The 21,803-nt window shown below is 36.3% G+C and overlaps 1 protein-coding gene across 3 annotated transcripts in view; it reads left to right on the top strand.

The window, feature by feature from the left end:
- Nucleotides 1-21,803, top strand: part of CSMD3 (CUB and Sushi multiple domains 3) — a 684,352-nt gene that overhangs the window by 211,242 nt on the left and 451,307 nt on the right. For all 3 annotated transcript variants that reach the window (XM_074577705.1, XM_074577704.1, XM_074577703.1), the window contains exon 6: nt 13,416-13,528. In XM_074577705.1, the coding sequence (XP_074433806.1) occupies nt 13,416-13,528 (113 nt within the window). The remainder of the gene's footprint in view (nt 1-13,415; nt 13,529-21,803) is intronic.

Raw genomic sequence — 21,803 nt, 5'->3', positions numbered from 1 at the left:
GATGATACAAAACTGGAAGGAGTGTCTGATACACCAGATGGTTGCGTTGACATTTATAGGGTCCTCGAAAGGCTGGAGAAATAGGCTGAGAGGAATCTCGTGAAACTGAACAAGGGGAAATGCCAAGTCCTGCATCTGGGACAAATAACCCCAGGCCACAGTACACTCTAGGAAACTGCTTTGCCAAGAAGGATCTGGGAGTCCTGGTGAACAAAAAGCTGGCCACGAGCCAGCAATGCACTCCTGCAGCAAATAAGGCCAACAGTCACTTGGGCTATATTAGGCAGAGAATTGTCAGCAGATCCAGGGAGATGATCCTTCCCCTGTGTTTAGTACTGGTGAGGCTGCATCTGCAGTATGGGATTCCATGTACAAGAGAGATACAGAATTACTGAAGTGAGTCCAACACAGGGCTGCAAAGATGACTGAGGTACTGGAGCATTTTTCATATAAGGAGAGCCTGAGAGAGCTGGGACTGTTCTGTCGTGAGAGGTGAAGGTTCAGGGGGATGCCTGTGTCCGTGCATATGAATTCCTGAGCAGGGGGGAATGAAGATGAGCAAGCCAGACTCTTCAATGAACACAAACTGAAATACATTAAATTCCACCTGCACAGAAGAAAACACTTTTTCTTTACTGTGACTTGGTCAAGATGATCTCAAGATGTACCTTTCTACCCTAGTGATTCTGTGATTCTGTGTGATTCTTTGTCTTCCTGTCCTTCTTTCTCATGTAGCTGTTTGTTCCTTTAATGTTTTTATATTCTCCTGCTATTCTGTATCTGAGACTTTTTTGTTTGTATTGGTACCTCAATTTTATTTGCATAATTTATTTTAGTGCTTTCTGCTCTCTCTTTTGTCACTGTGGTGGAATAGGCTTTTAGCTGCAATTGCTTTCTTTTATGCAGCCAGATATATTAGCTGGAGAACAGGTGTTACTTATGGAATACTTTTCTTCAGTTTTCTTAGAACATGCTTAGTGATAAGAGTTTCATAAGTAGATGTGGTGGGTTGACCTTGGCTGGCTGTCAGATGCCCATGAAGCCCCTCTCTCACTCCCCCTCTTCAACAGGGTGAGAAAATAAGATTAAAAAGCTTGTGAGTCAAGATAAAGACTGGGAGATCATTTACCAATTGCCTTCACCGGCAATCCAGACCTGACTTGAAGAAGATTGATTTATAACTAATTAAAAATAGAACAGGAGAAACAAAGACAAAAAAACATAAAACACCTTCCCCCGCCTCACCCTCTTCCCAGGCTCAACTTCTTTCCTTCATTCCCAACTCCTTTACTTCTGCCCCGACCCTGAACAGTGGTGAATGTGGGCTTGTGGTCCATCCATAACAGTTCCTCTCTTCTTCTCCTTTCTCCTCACACTTTTCCCCTGCTCCAGTGTGGGTCCTGTCCACAGGCTGCAGGGTAAACGTGCTCTAGCTTAGGTACTCCATGGGCCACAGTTCCTGTTAGAGAAGCCTGCTTTGGCATGGCAGGGGAATAGCTGGAGCACCTCCTTCCCCACCTCCTTCTGTGATCTTGGTATACACAGGATTGTTTCTCACTTTTTCTTTTTTTTTTCCTCACTGCCTTTGCAGCATTTTCCCCTTTCTTAAATACATTTTTACAGAGGTGACACCAGCTTGGCTGATGGGTTCAGCCGTACCCTGTGGTACATTCATCGTGGAGCTGACTTGAACTAACTGTCTGGCACAGGGCAGCCCCTGATGTCTTCTTGCAGAGGCCACTCCTGCAGCCGTCTGTGGCAAAGAAAATTTTCTAAGATTTTTTTTTAGAAGCTGACAATCTACAAAACAAGAAAAACACCACCCCAAAACACAATTTAGATTACTAAATCTCACCTAGTCATACAAACACAAATAGATGATGTATTCTTAACTTTTATCTTTGGAGGTTTCATTACAATGAACCATCAAGCTGTGAATTAGAGTCTAAAATCTTGTAAAGTGCCAAAATAATTTCTTTTAAAATGAGGCATTTTTTGTGGGTGCTGATAATACTTGTCCTTTTTCCCTTTTTAACTCTTGTCTAGTAGTACTTAATGTGAGCTGTCCTATCCCTTATTACTCACAGATCATTTCAAAGATTTGGTCCTTGTTTTCAAAGGCTTTATGTTGGTTATATCTCTATGGGGTAACACTGGTGGAGGTGTATGATATCCACATCTTAATTTTATGAACACGTCTTTAAAGTCCTCCATACAAAAGATACAAGAAAGGTTTCTGTGATTGCAGTTGGAGAGCATTTGAATATGAGCGTTACAAATAGGGTAAGAGAAGTATGATCAAGTACGCAGACTACAACAAATTCATAGTGTTGTTTAAATGAGATAATTTATTGTAGAAAAATAGTGCAGTTTTAATGATTAGAGCAGTTTAATTTGGGAGATTTGAACTATATTTCTGTCTGGGAGTAGCAGAAGCAAGGAGGGGACAACTGGGAGCCAAGAGTAACCTCAGGCAGGCCATGCACTCACCGATGATGTCTAATCCTGTAGCGGCTAAACACAGGAGTCAGAGCCAGGGCCTTAGATAACAGAGTCAATTGACAATTCCAACATACTAAGTGATGAATCAGGTCCAGGGTCCCTCCAGGAGCCCAGTCAAAAGAAGACAGCCATGGAGAGAGCTGGGGTTGGCTTTGGCTGAGCTGGAATGGGGTTCCTCTGCACCCTCCTCTGAAGAGGGTCATTAGGGTCCCCAGGCAGGGCTAGTCAGGGCCAGGAGGGTGCTCTTAGGGTCCTGGCAATTTCCAGTTTTGTCTTTGATTTTTTGTGGTGGAGAGCAACATATGGTCTTTTTATGCTTTGAATATTATTTTTTTTATGAAGTAAATTTTGGTAGAGTTTCTTGACATTTGTCAAGCACTCAGATTAAAGTTGTATAAAAATATTGAGTGAGAAATTTATTAGCTTACAGATATATTGCAGAAGAGAGGAAGGCCCCTACAGTTAAATGTAAGCAATTTTAAAATGTAAATCTCTTAGGTGATAAATCCAGTAGAACTAGAAGGAGACCAGCTGTTTAAGGTAAAGAAGAAAACTATTGCACAAAATGTAACTGAGGAAAACATTAATTCGCAACAAAATAAGGTTGAAACTAACTGAGGTGAAGGATTCTGTGAGTAATCTGCATGGGTTCCTTGACAGCAATTATATTTAAATTACACACTAAGAGTAGCCTTTTCTGACAGATTTCATTATCTACCTTGATATATTTTCAGAGGCTGAAAGTAGGAAATAGGAAGGAGTGAACTCTCAGAAAATGATCACCTGTAGTTGGAATTGATCTGCTTAATTTTTATCCTCTTACTTTGTGTTGATGGGTTATTCTTTAAAAGTGTTTCAGGACTTGCACTGTCTTATTATCACCACTAAAAAAAAAGAAATAGCATAACTAACTGACTCAGGCCTAACATGACAGCATTTTGAATTTTTATTCTAGTATTAAGGAACAGCTCTTTTAAGATACATTTGCATTTAGATTTAATATCTAACTGAGTAACTAGAGTGGCAGATACTCATGAAAACTTTCAGATTCTAAAAGTACTTTTTCTAATAAGACCCATGGGGTACCTAATTTTGCTGCAGAGTGGGAGTAATTTGACTTATATTTTAAACTCTATCTCCAGCCAGAGTTGCATGGCAATTTCCCTTTATGCTGTACAGAAAATATAATTAGTGTCTTTTACCAGTTTGAATATTGCATATCTATATGTGCTTTTCATTTTAACTACTGTAGTTACGTGAAGTACTAAGGATTAGGGAGAAAAGTTAAATGACAATTAGCTGCAGGGAGAAGTACTGTTTTCTTCCTGTTTCCTATGCCTCCAAGATTCTTTAGTATGAATCTGGCAATACTGATATCAACTGGTAGCCCAGTAAATATGACTTTTCCCTTATTACTGAGAAGTGGCCACAGGTTTTCTATTGATCTGACAGAGGGATTGTCTTAGGGCACTTTTGAGGTATCTTGATCTGAGCTGTTTGTAGCTTTTTTGAGCTGACAGTTGCCGACTGGTCAAGTGACTATGTGACTATCACATATAGCAAAGGTCTGACAACCCTAGGGAGTTGCTGTGTAGCACACGTTGGCCCTCTATGATAAATGGGGTTGGGGAAGCCTGGGAAGCAATGACAAAAAAGCAAGCTCTGTTAAGAAAACATCAGATAGCCCCAAAATGATTCAAGGTTGAAGAAGAGTTTTATTGAGGGAGCGGAGTTTTGTCATTAACAACTTTCCAGGGATGACCTCAGGATACTGATGACTCACAATAAACAGTTTCCCTTTCTGTTTGGGAAAGAATGAAGTGCTGCTCACAGGACACAGAGATACACTGAAAAGATGAGCATATCACCAGAGAAAAGGGATAGATATTAAGAAGATTTCTTTAATTAAAGAAGTTATTAGTATCATTAATGAGACTTTTCGGTATTTAGACTTTTAGTCCATTAAAGCACTGATCGGACTAACAGTACGTTTTGGCTCCGTATATGGAGTGTTCTGTCACAACAGGTTTTTACAGTACTACTGTATATATGGTCTATTGAACATCAAGATGTAGTACCAGATGTAATGTTTTTTTGTTTGATTTACCAGAAAGACTCAAGCACAAGCCTCCTTCCCCTGTTCAGGCAGTATACTCATAATAATTTGCTATATAGAATAAAAAAAAAAAAAGAAAAAAAAAGAAAAGAGTGGAGAAAATAACTGGTTATGAAGTAGTAAAATGTTGGCAATATTTTAAGAGAGGTAAACTATGTAAACCTCTCACAAATAATGGTCCCAGTTATTCAGTTTGACTGTTACCCAAAGATGTAATTGACCAGATACGAGTTGTATTTGGTTCAGTTTTATTTAGAATAACTGTGAAAGTAGAGGGAAGAAATGTGCAGAATTCCAAGGAAAACACTCAGATAATCACATTCATCCTTGTACCTGCCAAGGCCCTCAGAGATTTAAGGTTCTTGAAGGAGACAGTGTCCCATAGGTTTGCTTTAGCATGTGCAGGAAAACAAATCCTGTGGCAGGTCTTGGTGTTCACCTTATCATAGCTTCTGAGCCACCAGGATGAGTCCTTTTGTGGGAGGCCTCACCTGCACAGCCTGCTCAAGCTGGGGCTGTATCTTCTCAGTGGAGAATTCAAACCTCTCTGCCTCTGCTTCTTGCTGACTGCCCTGACCATGGCTTGGTCTCCTCAGTTATATCAAGGAGCTATGCAACTTGTCACAGCTTGTGCAATAGAAAGACCCGTATGTTAACCATCATGTGCAGCTCAGGCGAAGTTAATATGTATTTATATTCATTCTGTGATCTGCTCAGGAAAATTGAGTTGTGTGAGGTCATTTTGTATATGAGGTATTTAAGAATAATGACTCCTTCGAAGTCCCTGACATCTATATGAAAATCAACAATTTATGATACTAGTCCTTTAGGCAATTGGCAAAGCAACACTGCCCATCAGCGTTCTGTTTATTACTCATGTCACGAGCAACACATTACTTGTATCATAGACTAACATTTCAGAGTATGTGTGTTTGGAAGTCTCCTTTTACCTTTCATCATACTTCATTATTCTGCCAACATTATTATTTGGCAAATTAATTGGAAATTAATTTGGAATTAATGGGAAAATCTTTGACATACAAACATCTGGCTTTATAAGATGCAGTCCACTTCTGAAGTTAAAAAGTATTATTCAGTCTTGGAACTTTTCAACATTTCATATCCACGATACTACAAAATTTCATTAATCATCAGTCAGATCTTTATTCAGTCCTTAATGATCATACAGTGCTTTCTCATAGATTTGCTTTATATGACAGCAACTTTACTTCAAAATTGAACTTTTTCCAACATTGCAAGGCATTATAGGACTTTCATACATTTAATCACTGACGTTTTTAAAACAAAGACTTTTTTTTTTTGTCTTCCAGACCTTATAACGAACTTGACAAAAAAGAGTCATGGGGTGAATTATTTTTATCCCTCTAGCTGAATAACTCTAAAATTAATCAATAGATTGTTAAAGCACTTACAGAACAAGAACAAGTATTTTTTTCAAGGTGACATAATGTAGAACTTTTTTTCACCTTCTTTCCAAACATTGGCTTATTTAAGTTTTCATTTTTTTTTGTTTTATAAATCAGAAATAAATGATTACAGTGGAGTTTCTACCTAAAACTTTAGTTTAGTTAGTTTAGGTTAAAGTTCAGGTGTTGTAATTTACTGTTCTAAAATAAAAAATAGCTTTTTGTCAATCATTTGTCTGCAATTCTGAGATATGGAAAAAACAATCAAGGCTATATCTAGCTTCAAACTTCTCAGTGTCCTAATTCTCAGTTAAATATAATGCTTAGTCTTCAGACAGTTTTACAGGAACTGACTTTAGGAACTAGGTCTTTCACTGAGTTGTGCCTTTGTAACCACGTAAAACTTAGGTGATATATTACCCTGAAACTGCTAACAGAATGTTGTATTTTAGACACTTTTCTTTTAGACACTTTTCCTTTAGACACTTTTCCTTTAGACACTTTTCCTTTACTTTTGTGCTGCATATTTAACTTTGAGAAAGACCTGGCTTTAGGAAGACAAGTCTTTGTCTTCTTTCCTTCTTCAAGAGTGAATTAGCACTGTTTACTTTCTCCTCTGAAAGATGTGTTCTGTCATTCCTTATGACTCGACATTGAACTATGGCAATGCAGATTAACTTAAGTCACTTCCTCTTTTGTTCTGTTTATTTATATGCTTGCTGTATCTCCAAACTAGTATTTCTCTTACTGCGTTATTTTTTGTTTTCATCAATTGAAGACTCAACTAGAAAACTTTGCATATTTTGATATTGTAGTTACCTTCAAATTAGTCTTGTTTTTTCAAGCCAGTCTGTTATCTCGCTAGATGGTCAATTCCGGAATCATCCAGGGAATTAATAAATCTAGTATACCGTATGTACACACAGGAGAAGCCCTGATACCCACCTACAGCTTGACTTTCGCACATACAATTCAATGAAAAACTCTACTTACTTACATAAAAGTTCTATAGCTTCTGTCACAGATATATCTCATTAAGTCTTTCTGTAATACAGATATACCAATATTATATATGTTAATGCTGAATACATGTAAGCTGCAATTAAAATTCTAGGAAATCCACAGCTCTGAAAATACTTACTTTCATGGTACTTGAATATTTATATTGGAAATACTCTCACAAAAGAACAATTTACAGGCAATTATCTATCTTGTTGACCTATCTTGTTATCAAAAGATAACCGATAATATCTGTTAGCCTGTGACATGTACTTGGTATCTTCAACAAAATTCAAATCTTGAGTTCTCAGTTTAGTCAACAACAGATTTTGTATGCGATAGAAGAGGGGTTTTTTGACTGTTTAACAATATTTATCACAATGTCCTTGCTCTGAAATGATTTAATATAATTTGTATAGAACATTTCCAGGAAAAAAGAAAAGTGAGGAAAAAAAAAAGGCCAATACACGAAGTTGTCATGCAATAGAAATTCACATTTATAATGACTGCCATTGAGACCCATTAATCTCATCACTGGAATTGGAAACATTAAGGATATTGATAGGCCTGATCATACGAAAAACTTACTTGTTTAGTGCTTGACCAAAAGGTTGATGGTTAGGTTAGTGTCTGAACCCAAATGTAAACGTCTTACTAACTGGGCTGATGGAATAAAAGGGATATGTTAACTTAATCATTAAATCCTTCAGGATCTTTCAAATCAAGCAGTATGTTAAATATTCAGTTAGTTTCAGCTTTTCTTCTTTAGCGTGAATCTGGTTCTTTCTAAACAGGTCTGGATTTATTAAATCAGACACCTAAGTTTTAGTCTTGTATCCACAAATGAGTGTCCTTACATCTACATTGTGGGATGGATCTTTTTACAAAAGATGTTCACTATGAAGCTTGTTACAAGAATTGCTTTATGGGATCAAGGCAGTCATGGCGAACAAAGGAAAGGATGCTAGAAACCATTGGTAATATGTTGTATAAAAGTACAGGAAACACAATAAGTTGTAAGTGCTTGATACTTCATATTTGTGTTAAATATGCCTGCTCCCTAATTTAGACAAAATTTAACCAAACCAGATAAGCCACTGGTCAGGTGCAGTTCCATTGGGTAGGTCTTTCCTCTCCTTTCAAGGGGGCAGCAGCCTACTGTCTTTTGTAGTGTTTGTATTATGCCATGTAAGTATTAAACCCCACTAGCACGTACATGGATAATGCAGGATAAGCCTTACCAAAATATGTGAAACCTTACCCTTTTTTTTAATCAAAGCTTTTTATATAGCACTTTTATTTCAAGAAGTAAATAATACCAGTAAGAAAGATTCCACCCACACACCTACAGTTAGCACCAAAACAAGCACTTAAGATTGTGTACTGCGTATGTATGAGTGATGAGATCTATGTATACACCTAGTTATACTATGATTTAAGTGTCTTTGCGTAAGACTTTGGTAGTATTAGAATGGGCTTGTAGATGGGGTAGCTTGGGAGGAAATGTAGGAACTATACGCCTCATGAAAAAGTTTTGTGTACAAAATTTTGCTGTATTTTCCAACAAAAATACTTTTTTCTTTTTGAAATATTCTGGGCCTCATTTAATGCCTAAACTGTGGCTTGTATTAGCAGGGTTTGCATGCTTGCTACTTGTTAATAATCTTTCTTCAAAATTAAAATGCACGTTTTGCAAATAAAGCAATTTCACTAAAAGAGTACCTGATTTGATGACACTGATTTCTGCTCCAAATAAATAAGTAACACACAAAGCTAAAATTCTGCTACCATTCCATACAGATTCAAACATAATAAGGTAGAATTGGGCAGTTAAATAGAATGAGGACTGCCTATTTGACTCTTTTTTATCTCCTACCCCTTATACTTGTATTTTGTAGTGTCTATATCCTCCCTTGAAGTTTTTACACGTTTGTTCACTGATCTGATTTCGAGCTTTGACTGGACCTTTGCAATCTGGACACTTTTTGTCTGTCTTCATACCCACATCATGTCTAAATTACTTCTTTTGTTTGTATATTATACACTGTATTTTATCTGACTAATCCAGAATAAGATTCTGAGCCACTTCTTAACAAGATGACAAAGACAATCATTGCAGATAAGCAATGTGTGAAAAAGAAAACAGCAGTGTGAATGGAAGTAGTTGTTTAATAGTTTGGCTGTCATTTCTATAAGAATGAGGAATACCATATCTGTGAAATTTGTACAAAACCAAGCATTTTTGTCTTATCATTTGTGTTTTCTACTAATCCTCATTTATTTGTCACCTGCTTTAAAGAACAAGACAGTTATTTCTGGTTTAATTTCTGTTTGAAAGAAGTATAGTTCTAGAAGATTTTTATTAATTAAAACTAGTTTGGTACATGGACAAGACAGGGATTTGTAAACTACTTGTCAAGATTAGGACTAACTGGCAGTGTGCATTTCAAATATTAAAGTAAGTGTACAGTATTTTATGATATGTCAGTATGTCTCTGGAGGAAATGGAGGATGTGCACTGTGCTGTTAAAAAAACCCAAACAAACTAACCCTGAATTCCATTTTGCAACATAAGGTGGGAATTACGTGTTAGATTTTTGAGGGAGAATAAAATACTCATTGACTTCACTGGATCAGAGTTAGCCTAAAGCAGAGCAGTTTTTGAAAATTACCTCCTAAATAGTGCAGAAAAGAAGGGAATGGAGGCACGATGCTGTAATGAAGTGCAGGAAAAAGTGCAGAAGTGCAGAAATTTTGATTCTCAAAAATGTTAGTGCCTTATTTCTTCTGTAAACTGTGATTTACCCACAGTCTCAAACCAAATAAGGTGCAAACATGGGAACTTCACTGACGTATGTACATGCACAACCTTACACTTTTACCAATCCTTTGATTGGCAACAAAGGTCCATTATTTCAGTAAGCACTTTTTTTTCAAATACATTTTACATTAGATAGCAGACTATCTAATGTAAATGTTGTTGACTACACATAATGTTGAGATACTTTAAGTCTCTGATTCACAACCAATGATCTGAAGATTCTCCATGAACATTTCTAAGAGTTTATGGAAGAAAACTGCAGAAGTGAAACCTACTGTCTGTTGACTTAAATTTGCTATGCAGGACTCTATGCAGTTTCGGGGGGAGCTACATCTTTTGAACTATAAAAAGAGATGAGACAGCTGCATTTCCTTTATGGTAGATATGGTGTTTTTCTTTGAATTTTTGGAAAATATTATAGCTATGCTTGGAATAGTAGCTGGCACAGAAGTAGGCAGGACTGCCAATGCATTATGATAATGGTGAACGGCTTTATAATTTGCTGGGAAGATAAATTGACGTGAGAAAAGGGGCAGTTATATGAGCAGAATAAGCAATCATTTTCTGCCAGTTGCCATTGTAAATTCTGGCAGCTTGCAAATCTACTTTCTGGGAACAATCCCATAGAAATCATGAACTATAAAGATCAGATTTTAGGAACTGTGAATTTTGTTTGAACTCAGCTGATATCAGCATGTGGTTAGTTAGAGTCATTTTAAGTATAACCCATGGCTGTCAAGGATTGATGTGTTAATGAATAATTAATTTGATAGCTAAACTTAACTAGATATTAGCTATTTAAAAAAAACCCACAAAATCCTAGACTTTTACCATGAACACACTTAAATGGTTAGGTTGAAGTTTTCTCATGCTTTGGACAATAAACTTGTTTATTTTTCACATGTTTTTGTGATTATTAAAGAGAAACCGTATTATAGGTAGAATATACTACTCAAAATATGTGTGAGGAAATGTGTTTTACAGACTTATTTTTGTTTCAGTTGCTCAATAAGACCTCTTCCAGTAATAGGAATATGTAAGCAGTGAAAGGTTGTTGCCTCTATATTGCTTAACAAGTAGTTACAGGGTCAGAATTTAAATAAAAGAGCTATTTTGTCTTGCATCATTAGGTAATAGTATTATACAGAGAAATAGCTGTAGCAAAAAGGACAGGTAACTAAACCTCTACCTGGCAAAAACCAAGCATCAAACTAAAGTATACTTCTTACATTTGTAACAAGATATTTGTAACAACTTAAGTCACTTTATGGCTGTTAGAAAGTGTGTTTCATGCTGAAATTGACAGTGACAACGCAGAAAGATTTCATGTTTTCTAATCAAAAGATGTAGACTTCAGCCTCTCACTCTGAATACATGCTATAGTGCAGATCTCACTTTAATCAGCACAGAGTATTGTGCAAGTGCAATTTAATAGCTAGCTAGAACAATGTACTGTAGAGTAAAGCTAACCAGAAAATGAAATTCATTTGTTTTCGGGGCTTTTTTAAATGAAATTCTGAATATTAGTATTGTATGTAAGTTTATGATATTTCCAGTGATTTGAAAGAAAACATTTTGGTACTGACTAGATGGCAAATCAGAAAAAGAGAGCTAAAAGGCCCACCGAGCCCAACAGCTGAATAACAAGGCAGTTAGGGGACCCATGGCTAGCCTGGCAGCCATGCAGCGCAGTAACACCAGGCTAACCAGCTGGCAAAACAACTAAGCAGGTGACTGGCCAATAAGCAATACCAGCAGGCTGCTCCTTTGGCTTTAATTAAAGGTTTAACCGGAATTAAAATGTTTCTATAGATCTTACCGACAGTCGTAATTTCGTATCACAAATATTAATTTGATATTAGAGTTATTTGGTAATAAAATTATAAATAAATGAGAAAATTTCATTGTCCCTTCCCTCCCCATCTCTCCTCTCCTCTCCTCTCCTCTCCTCTCCTCTCCTCTCCTCTCCTCTCCTCTCCTCTCCTCTCCTCTCCTCTCCTCTCCAAACAGAAGAGGAATCTGCAATGCCTGAACATAACATGGTATACTTGTTGGATAGTATTTTATCTAACTACAGGAAGAGCTCTGTTTAGAAATTAGTGGAAGGAAATAGATATGCATGTTGACATCCTGAAGATGTGACTTACCTTTCTATCTTTCTGGTTTTGGTGAGAAATACACCTTGGCTTGACAGGACTGTTTATCCAAAACTTATTTACCTTCTTTCTAACTATATCATCTCATTTAATAAAAAAAAAAATAAATTACCTCTAATTCAGACCTTCCTAATGAGCAAATCAAGATAAAAGACTACAGTATTTGGAGCAACATCCTAATGTTAAAAAACAAACAGAAAACCAACAAAAATTCCAAATAATTTTGTATACTGGTCCTAGTGGTTCGGAGTTAATTTTCTTCGTAGGAGTCCATACGGTGCTGTGGTTTGGATTTGTGGCTAAAGCAGAGTTGATAACACACCAGTGTTTTGGCTCTTGCTGAGGAGCGCTTGCACAGCATCAGGGCTTTCTTTTCCCCCACACTCTTTCCCCACAGTGAGTAGGCCAGTGATAGACAAGGTGCTAGGAAGGGACAAAACTTAAGCAGATGACCCAAATTGACCGAAAAGGATATTCCATAGCTTATAACTTCATGGTCAGCAATAGAAAATGAGGGGAGGAGCCAGGGGGCAAGTAGCCATTGCTTGGAGACTGACTTGATTAATCTACTTGTAGGATGTGGTGAATTATTGCCTTTCTATCAATTGGGGGTTTTGTGCTTTTTTCTCCCCTCTTCACTTATTAAACTGACTTTTGAAGAGCCTTTATTTTGACCCAGGAGTCTTCTTGCTTTTGCTCTTCCTATGTTTTCCCCTGTCCTGCTGTCGGGTGCAGAGAGGGGAGTGAGAGAGCAGCTGTGTGGTGCTTAGCTGCTAGCTTGTCTCAATCCACCAAAACTTCCTACTTTTCTTGTACTTTTGATAATTGAATTTCAGATTCACTGAAGTGATAGAGTATTCCTTATTTCTTTGTACCCCGAATTTAGAAAAATAATTACTCTTGAAAAACAGGTGTCTGTTTTATAGTTTTAGGTGGTGGCCTGCATAACCTAAGTTCTCTTGTTCCTTATCTTGAACATGAAAGTCACAGAATACAATCCTTTTCCTGGTGTCCAGAGCAGTGTTCTGCCTAACCTGTTGACTGCCCTGGACAGACAGAGACTCTTCCTAGCCTGACTCATGTACTTGCATCATGATAGTGCTGTGCCTAACACATGACTGTGTGGTTTCTGGATTATCACTGATTTGAATCCCATCACCTGGTCATGTAGAGTAAACAATCTTGACTGTTCATGCTTGCCATAACGTACTATTCATCGATAAATAAGAATTCTCACAGAGGCTATGTCAATGAGTGTATGTTTGGGGGAAAAAAAAAAAAAGTTTTCCCATACAAGACCTTTATCAGTGCTTTATGGAAATCTACTGATATTCAGCCCTGATATTCACTTTTTAGTCTTTAATAATGAGTTTTGTTTGTTTGTTTTAATTCAGGCTCTCTGGAATGAATATACCTCCTCCAGTTATCAGCAACAAAAACTGGCTCAGACTACATTTTGTAACAGACAGCAATCACCGATACCGTGGATTTAGTGCTCACTACCAAGGTATATTTAAAGAAATATATTTTTTGTTATGCTTATTTTTGTTAAGAAAAAAAAAAAGTGTCTGAAGTTGTAGAGAAAATGGGATGGGCCTTTTTAAGACATCCTCATAAAGGTATAGTTTGTATTTGCGTAAATGATAAATTCAGCTGTGCAACCTGTTATATCAAATTACAGTATGTTAGAGTATGGATAGTGTATTATCTAGTGTATCTAAATATAGTTGTAAAAAAATTACAGCGATACTTCACTTTACCCCATGCAAGTACTTAGCTTTTAAAATGGTCCTAATATTCTGAAAGATATTGTGTAACAGATACAGAAATAATGTTTTTGTCATTAAAATATGTATTTACCTCTATGGTTGTGTAAGCCTTGTTTGTAAAACAGTGAGTAAGTGTCTATTTACTAATGTAGCATTTAATCACTATTATCTCTTACTACCTATTCCTGAATGCATTGTGCTATTAAGGGTTTAATTAACCTGTAAGTTTCTTATCCACTGTTTTCACGAACAAGCATTATTTTGAGTAAGAGTGAAAGCATCTGAAGCATTAACTTGGGAATATGACCATTTGGAACAAGGTCATTATAATGATGAAGCGCTAATGAAAACTAAGCTTCATTAGTATATGGTAATACTGTCTGCTTTTTCACAAGCATTACTGTAAATAATATTTTTCAATATGTATACTGTTTCAATGGATCTTCAGGGAACAGTAACCCTTTTTGTGCTTTTGTGCTTTTCCATTTATCTGATGAAAAAGCATCATGGCATTCTGAATGAGGTTTAGGTCAGGAATTTCTTTTACTGTTCTCTAAAGGAAATTTAGCATAGGAAGAGATTGGCTACGAAAATGTTTGCAGAATCTGATTAAACTGATCAACAAATGTAAAACTTGAAACTAACAAAAGACTAGGACTAATTTTTTTTATGTAATTGATCTTTTATAATAGTAAACTTTTTAGAACTCTCTGTAATTGCCTCAGATAACATATTCTATAAAAGAACAGAGCAAATTTGCTTACTATTTCAACAAATACTCTATATCTTTATTTAGACTTCCCAAGTTCATAGATGTTCTGGAATGTGTATTCTGAGTGAATTTAGGTAAAAAGAGCATTCCTACTGTAGCTCCAGGGGTGCTATAACTGTTTATGAAAGGCACTGACTCATTTTTTGCATGGTATCATTCATACCAAGTACAATAAACGATATTGTTTACTGAGACATCGCTAGCTTACGGGACAGTTAAAAGATACAAAGTAGGAATTTTATTAGTTCCTACCCCACGATTGAGAAATCGTGGGATAACTATTTTTGTGGTTTCTACAAAGTAATTTGAATTGTTGAGATGCTAATTTTTTAACTAATGTGAAAAGGAGGACAAACTGTGTCTCACACATACTTGCATTCCTGTAAAAAAGTGGGAGGTATTAGGTAATGAGAGTAGACTTTTGTTTAGTTTCAACATGTGTTTTCTGCAAGTCATATAAAACGTGTGAGTTGGTAGGTGTAGGTGATTTGAATATGCTGTGCATCTTCTATTTATCTTTACCACCTAAGTTTGTAGCGATTACTTTGTGGGTTTTTCACAGTTATTTTGGTTTGCTCATTTAACTTTTGATGGTGTATTGCTGAAAGTATGTTAACGTGTACTCTGTACTAAGTTGTGAAATGCTGCAGTAGTCATGCTTAAAATGAATAAAATATCTTTTACAACTGTTTGAAAAAAATACATAGGCAGTAAATAATTTCATGACAAAAAAGTATAAAATGTGCATAGTCAAGCAGATACGATCATTAAAAATTAACCTTGATAGTAGAAAATGGAAAAAATGCATTGTCATGTAATAGCAAGGAGTGGTTTCTGTGTCGATGGTAGGCTAAAGGAGAGAGCGTGAGGAAATTAAATGAACATATTAAAAATCTTTCATTTGTTTAGAAAACAAATAAAAATGTATACCACAAAATATTTCAGTTTGTTAAGAACTGGAACCTTTATTTTTTTCAGTTAAAGACAACTTCAAGCCTTTTTGTAAAGCCAATTTTCAAATAATAGTTTTACTGGTGCGCTGACATGAGTTGTCACAAAAGCTGCCAGATAACTGATAAAAATAAAAAAAAAATATTTCAAAGAGCCATGTAGTGCAGATACATGTGCCTGTTTTTCTTTTCAGGAGTTTATTTCTGCATGACTTTGAGAAGGTGTCTGTTAATCCTTTCATAGCCTGTATTTTCACTGTACAACACTGTAATAACTGTTGTAAAAACCCACTCTTTCCCCTGCTTAATTAACATAGATAATACTGTAACCTCTTTCTGACTTCCCTCCTTGAAACTTAATCTTTCCTATGGAGTACCACTATAACCAGAATTAGTAATTTCTTACCACTTCATCTGCTTCGATTTTCTTTGTTCTATTGTTGCATCTTTTGAAGGAGCCAGACTCCAAATTCTGAACTTCAGAACACTACGTAATTCTTACTCCATCACTGCTTGGTGCTTCAATACTCTTTTCACCAAATCACTCCCTTGGCTTCCTGGTTTAGTTTGCACAACTGCATATTGTTTTAGTGCACTTACTGCACTAGTATATTTGGGTGGTGGTTTGATCATGAGTAGCAGGGAAGCATCCCCACGGCCACGCTCTCACTCCACCCCCACAGTGGAACAGGGAAGAAAACAGGAAGAATAAAAGTGACAAAGCTTGTGGGTTGAAATGAAGAAAGGGAAAATCACCATGTACTACTGTCCTGAGCAAACATTCTTAATTTAAAACATTTAATTACTGATTCGAGTGTTGGGAAACAAAGACAAATATTTAAACAATTAGGGAAGCCTTTCCTCTCTCCTTCTGCAAGCTTGACTTCATTCCAAACACCTCGCTTTCTTCTTCCTCTGTATGTGACACCCCAGATTATGCTTCTTCTCTTTGGTGATGTAACCGGCAGTGCAGGAGGTTCAGGTCAAGGTGCAGGAGTTTCTTTCTGCTAATCCTCGTCTCTCACTCTTTTATTCTGCTTCTTTTTCCTTCTTACTCATTTCCTCTGCTCTGATGTGGCTCTGATGTGTTTAAGTTGGCTTATACAGAACAATGAAATTTACTGAGGTACATGAAACTATGGGAAACTTCATTTAAGTACATTGTCGTGCAGGTTAAGTGTATTAATTTCTTTCAATAGGCATTTTAATTTACGAAAGATATTGAATAATAAAATATTTGAAAGATGTTGGTAAATTATAATTAAAATGACATATGTTAATTAGAATCAAAACGTTTCCCTACCCAGGTTGTGGTGTCATAACCAAGACAGGCTTATTCTTGCTTGTTTTCAGCACTTCTTTCTATTCACTGAGGGTTCTTTGTCTTGATGTTTTTTGTCATTACTGCTTTGTTAAAACTCCTTTTGAGTTAGAAACTGTTGTCTGAAGTAGAACCAAAGCTCCTTTGAATCTTCCTGAAGCTGCTGCTTCAATGTTTCTTGGCACTGATAATCGTCTTTTGCTGTTTCTAGAATTATTTGTGCTTTTTTACTCCATCCATTTGCAGTTCCTGTAAAAGTTCCTTTTGCTTGCTGCTTTCTGTTGGTAACTCTTTGCAATCCATCACTTATGATTGAATCCATAATATTATCTAAGTGGACAGAAGGGATTAAGCTAGCTTCACTGCTTCCAGTCTTACAGGCTGACGTACACAAACTTCATACCTGGACTCTGAAAGGTCTTTTGAAAAAAAGGTCTTGATTTTCTGATAGTTAAACATTGCTTTAAGAGTCCGTAACTTTGCTGTCTTTTGAGATCCAGCATCCTCTCTCTCTCCCTCTCGCCCTCCCTCATCCTTTAAAGCTCTGTAAGGTTTCAGTAGTAGGTCTATACTTGCTAGTTATTTCACTTGTGAAATCCATTTCTTAACTGCTTTTACTTCCTTCCTCCTTCCCTTTACCTCTGTTTAAGCCTGCTTCTAATATGAACAAAATAGTATCAGATGTCTATTAAATGCACAATCACATCTGTGTTCCATTAAGAATCTTTGCTTATAGGAAAATAAAGATGAAGAAATGAAATATATCCGTGAGCTTTTCAGAACAGAATAAAATTTAGCTGTCATGCTCATGTCGAAAAGCACGCAAATGGTTACTCTACTTAGTACCTGACAGCCAACTATGTAGAGCTGAAATTGGATAAATGCCAGGACTTTCAATGTGTGATGCAACATGGAGAAAACTGTCATTGAAAAGTTTTCTCTTTCTTTGCTTGATTTTCCATTGTTCTTTTCTTTTTCTTCTGTCATTTTGTATATGAATAGAAATATATCTTCATTCAGAAATGATTTATGGAGTTAGACTGTTAGATTTTTTGTTGGTTTTGCTTTGAGAGAGAATTTGAAACAATTTGTAAGCAGGTAAAGAACAAAAGTTTAGTACTAATCTGCCTCAGGACATAGTGGCTAGAGTTGCCAGAAGGGGAAAACTGTCTTTATTGCTTTTTTTCAGAACACCTAACAATTTAAACAGAATTTGTCATTCATTCCTCATCTCAAAAACTGTTGCAATGAACAGTATACAGTATTACTGCTGGAAGAGTCAGCAGTCATTATGAAGTCTTAGGTGAGATTCAGCTCTAAGACACCAAGATGTATCAGTCTCTGTATTGTAACCTATAGGTTTAGACACCCATAGGTATCTAAATACCAATTAAAGTTGGGGAACTGTGGGCCACAGTTCAGCTGTACATGAATACGTGTGAAATCACCTAAGGTAACCAGGATAGTTTTATGGCAGTGGCAGAGGTCCAGAGGCTCTTCTGGCAGACAAACCAAGGTGTTGCAAAGCAGTTATGTTATGAAGTAACACAACTGCACCGACCCAAAGCATGCATAGGCAACTGAATCTTCCCCATACCTAGCTAATCCTGTCAGGGCAGGTTACAGAGTGATTCAGCTGACCACACTGGTAAGGGGTTGGGTAGAGTTGCTCTAGAGTAAATGAGACATCTGCATGGTGTTGGCAAATTATAATCTACAGGATACCATGCCATTCTGGCACAGAAACTAGAAGACAGGGAAGAATGCCTAAAATGACAACAAACAGCATATAGGCAGCTGTTATGTCCTGTCCAAGGTGTGTACTTTAAGATGGAATAAAACACTACATTCCACTGACTACGCTTACCAGATTTCCACTTGTTATAAAAGTTTATATACCTAGTACAACTGCAGACGTGCAGATGTGGGTGTCTTAATCTCAGATTGAATCTTACATAATGTGACTACTCACTCACTGAAATGGCTTTTTACTACCAGCACGCTCATGGGCTCGAGATTCCTGGGGAAAAATTAAGGTGCTGCATTGCTTATGTCACATCTGTAGAACTCTGCTACTTAAATAAAGTCTTTGCCTGCTTCTGATTAAGGCAGTATAAATAAGTTGTTGGTTGCATTGGTGATTGATTTGACAGATGACAGATTTTTTTTAGACAGATATGTAGTTCTTAGAACTGTAAATCTGTGACTTTTCAGACCCAGAACTACTATTGTCAAAACAGCCCAGATGGCTACCTGATTTTGCAATGGATGGAGGAAAAAGGAACCCTCTCTTCACAGAAAGAAAGGAAATTACAAGAGTTTCTCAGCAGATTTTTTTTTCTTTATTTTCCTCCAGGCCTAACAGGAACTTAAATTGCCTACGTTGTCACACACTAAATGTTTTTAGCGGATTTTCATACTCATGGGTCTTTTAGCTGCGATTCGTCTTACTGAGCTATACTTTCTGAATAGATGATTTTTCACCTTTGCACTCTTGAGATGCCTTTTATTCACAACTATACACCCACACAATGACAGTGTGCAGAATTACATTGATTTTGCTGTAGTCAAGTCAGAGAGGAGAAAAATTGCTGTTGACCTCCTGCATTTTAAAGTACTTATTTTTAGAATTCTCCCAATTACAGTTTTTGATAACACCACTGTTGACAGTTAGTTAAGTTAGTTCTAATACTATATAGAAATCCCGAAAGATCTGCTTCTAAAATTTTAATTCACTTTTTTCTACTTGAAATAAGATCTTCATTCATTTAAGAAGTCAATAAAACTAATGTTAAATATGAAAACATGGTAGTCTGTACTAATGTTTAAATTGATGGATTGGAATTTACTTCTGAAATAAATGTTAAGTGATGCAGTAAAACCTCCTTCCCATTTTTTAGTGATTTAACAGATGTGTCTTCTATATTTCACACTTATCCTAAAGAAAAACCTCTAATGTTTTAGGTGCGTTCAAACATTTTAATATATTTCTTTTTCATTTACTACACACTTCTGTTCATTGTTTACAGAAGAGCAAATGACATTTTTTTTTATGTACTACTGACTGTAAGTAATTCCATGTCCTCTGTATAAGAGGAGATTATCTAAATTTCAATTTAGGTAACACTTAGAGAGAAAGTATTTTTCTTATTTAGGACAGGTTTTTTTGAAGTTTGGTAATTTATAAATTCAAATGAAAAACAACATTTCAAACAACAGTAAAAACCCCAGGAAAATAGGATATCCAAACTTTAAAATCCGTAGGTAATATGAACAGTCCTGGTTTAGGGAAAGAAAAAAACTGTATTTAAAAATCAGTGTGGTTTTAATTGTCCTATTGATATCATATAATCACAGAATGGTTAGAGTTGGAAGGGACCTTAAAGATCATCTAGTTCCAACCCCGCCTGCCACGGGCAGAGACACCTCCCACTAGACCAGGCTGCTCAAAGCTCCATCCAGCCTGGCCTTGAAAGCCTTCAGGGATAGGGCATCCACATCCTCCCTGGGCAACCTGTTCCAGTGCCTCACCGCCCTCACAGTAAAGAATTTCTTCCTAATATCCACTATAAATCTCCCCTCTTTCAGTTTGAAACTGTTACCCCGTGTCCTATCATTACACTCCCTGATAAAGAGTCCCTCCCCATCCTTCCTGTAGGCCCCCTTTAGGCACTGGGGGCTTATCTATATGAATGGTACTGGGGGCATATGTGGATGAATATATAAAATATTTTATATATAAATAACTATACATAATGTAGTTATATAAAAGGAATCCTTTAAGGAAACCGACTAAAATTCAAGAAAAAATAACTACTAAAATAAATATTCTCTGGCAGTGTAACTCTTCTAATAATAGTCCATAAACTGTAGAGTTTATAGGACCCTCAAAATACTTCAGTTTTGATAAGGTCAAAACATTAATACAGTAACCTGTTTATCTGTGTGCTTCATGACCACCAAACAGCATAATATATAGCACTGATGGGCTGTTCATGTCAAGATGATAAAACAACTGAGGAAAAAACCTGGGATAAAACACTTGTTAGCGTTCAGAATATTTAGTGGTATTGAGATAAAATGTTGGTATACTTTGTTTCCCCTTTGAAAAATGTTGACATTCAAATGCTCCCGTAGTATACTTGAGCTTTTTCATTAAAAGTGACCTGTTTTCTGCAGCAAAAATTATTTCACCATAGTTGAAAGTGATAAGCCATTCCAGTTAGTTTTTTAATAGCTTTGAGCATTATAAAGTTTACTGGACACTGAAGGAAACAAACCTGAAGTGGTCTGACTTTGGAAAACATTTTGGATTTTAAATGTTAAAATGAATACTGTCAGTGACATCAGATGTATTAGAATCATTTCTGCTAGATGATTTACTCGTGTTTCCTTCCCTCCCTCCTCCCCCACTCAGCATTTTCAACTTTTATAAATTCTATGAGGTAATCTTTCATTTTGTAGGGTTTTTTTTATCCCTTTAGGGGACAAAATGAAAGAGATTGTTTTGATAAGAAAACAACAGCCAGGTGTAGAGACCTAGATAATGAAGTAACTGAATGTAGGATTCTTGCCTCACACTTGAATTTCCCATGTACTTTCTAATCAGACTGCATAAATTATTACGCAGAATGTTCTCCTCTCTCTGTCTCTGATTCTGCTCTTTGGCCTAAAGACAGAGTTGTTTGTTTGTTGTTTAGTTGCTTGAGAACACTTGTAAATATAAATCATAAATCATTATATATAAATATAAATCATTAACTTGTTAATATAAATCATATCCTCGTGTCTTTAAGGATCAAGCTAGAGTAGTTATTTAGTTTTAAATTTAATTGTATGAACTGAATAGCTATGTGTTGAGGCATAAAGCATGTGAAATATAGTTGTTTTGCTCTTCTAAATGTTTCTCCCTCCTTTATTATTTGTGAAGACTGTAATCACATCATATGCATGAAGACTGAGAAATATGC

The sequence above is a fragment of the Larus michahellis genome, chromosome 2 (assembly GCF_964199755.1).
Source record: "Larus michahellis chromosome 2, bLarMic1.1, whole genome shotgun sequence".
Classification (NCBI taxonomy): Eukaryota; Metazoa; Chordata; class Aves; order Charadriiformes; family Laridae; genus Larus; species Larus michahellis.
Note: the sequence above shows the minus strand (reverse complement) of the source record. Positions and strands in the feature narration are given on the sequence as shown.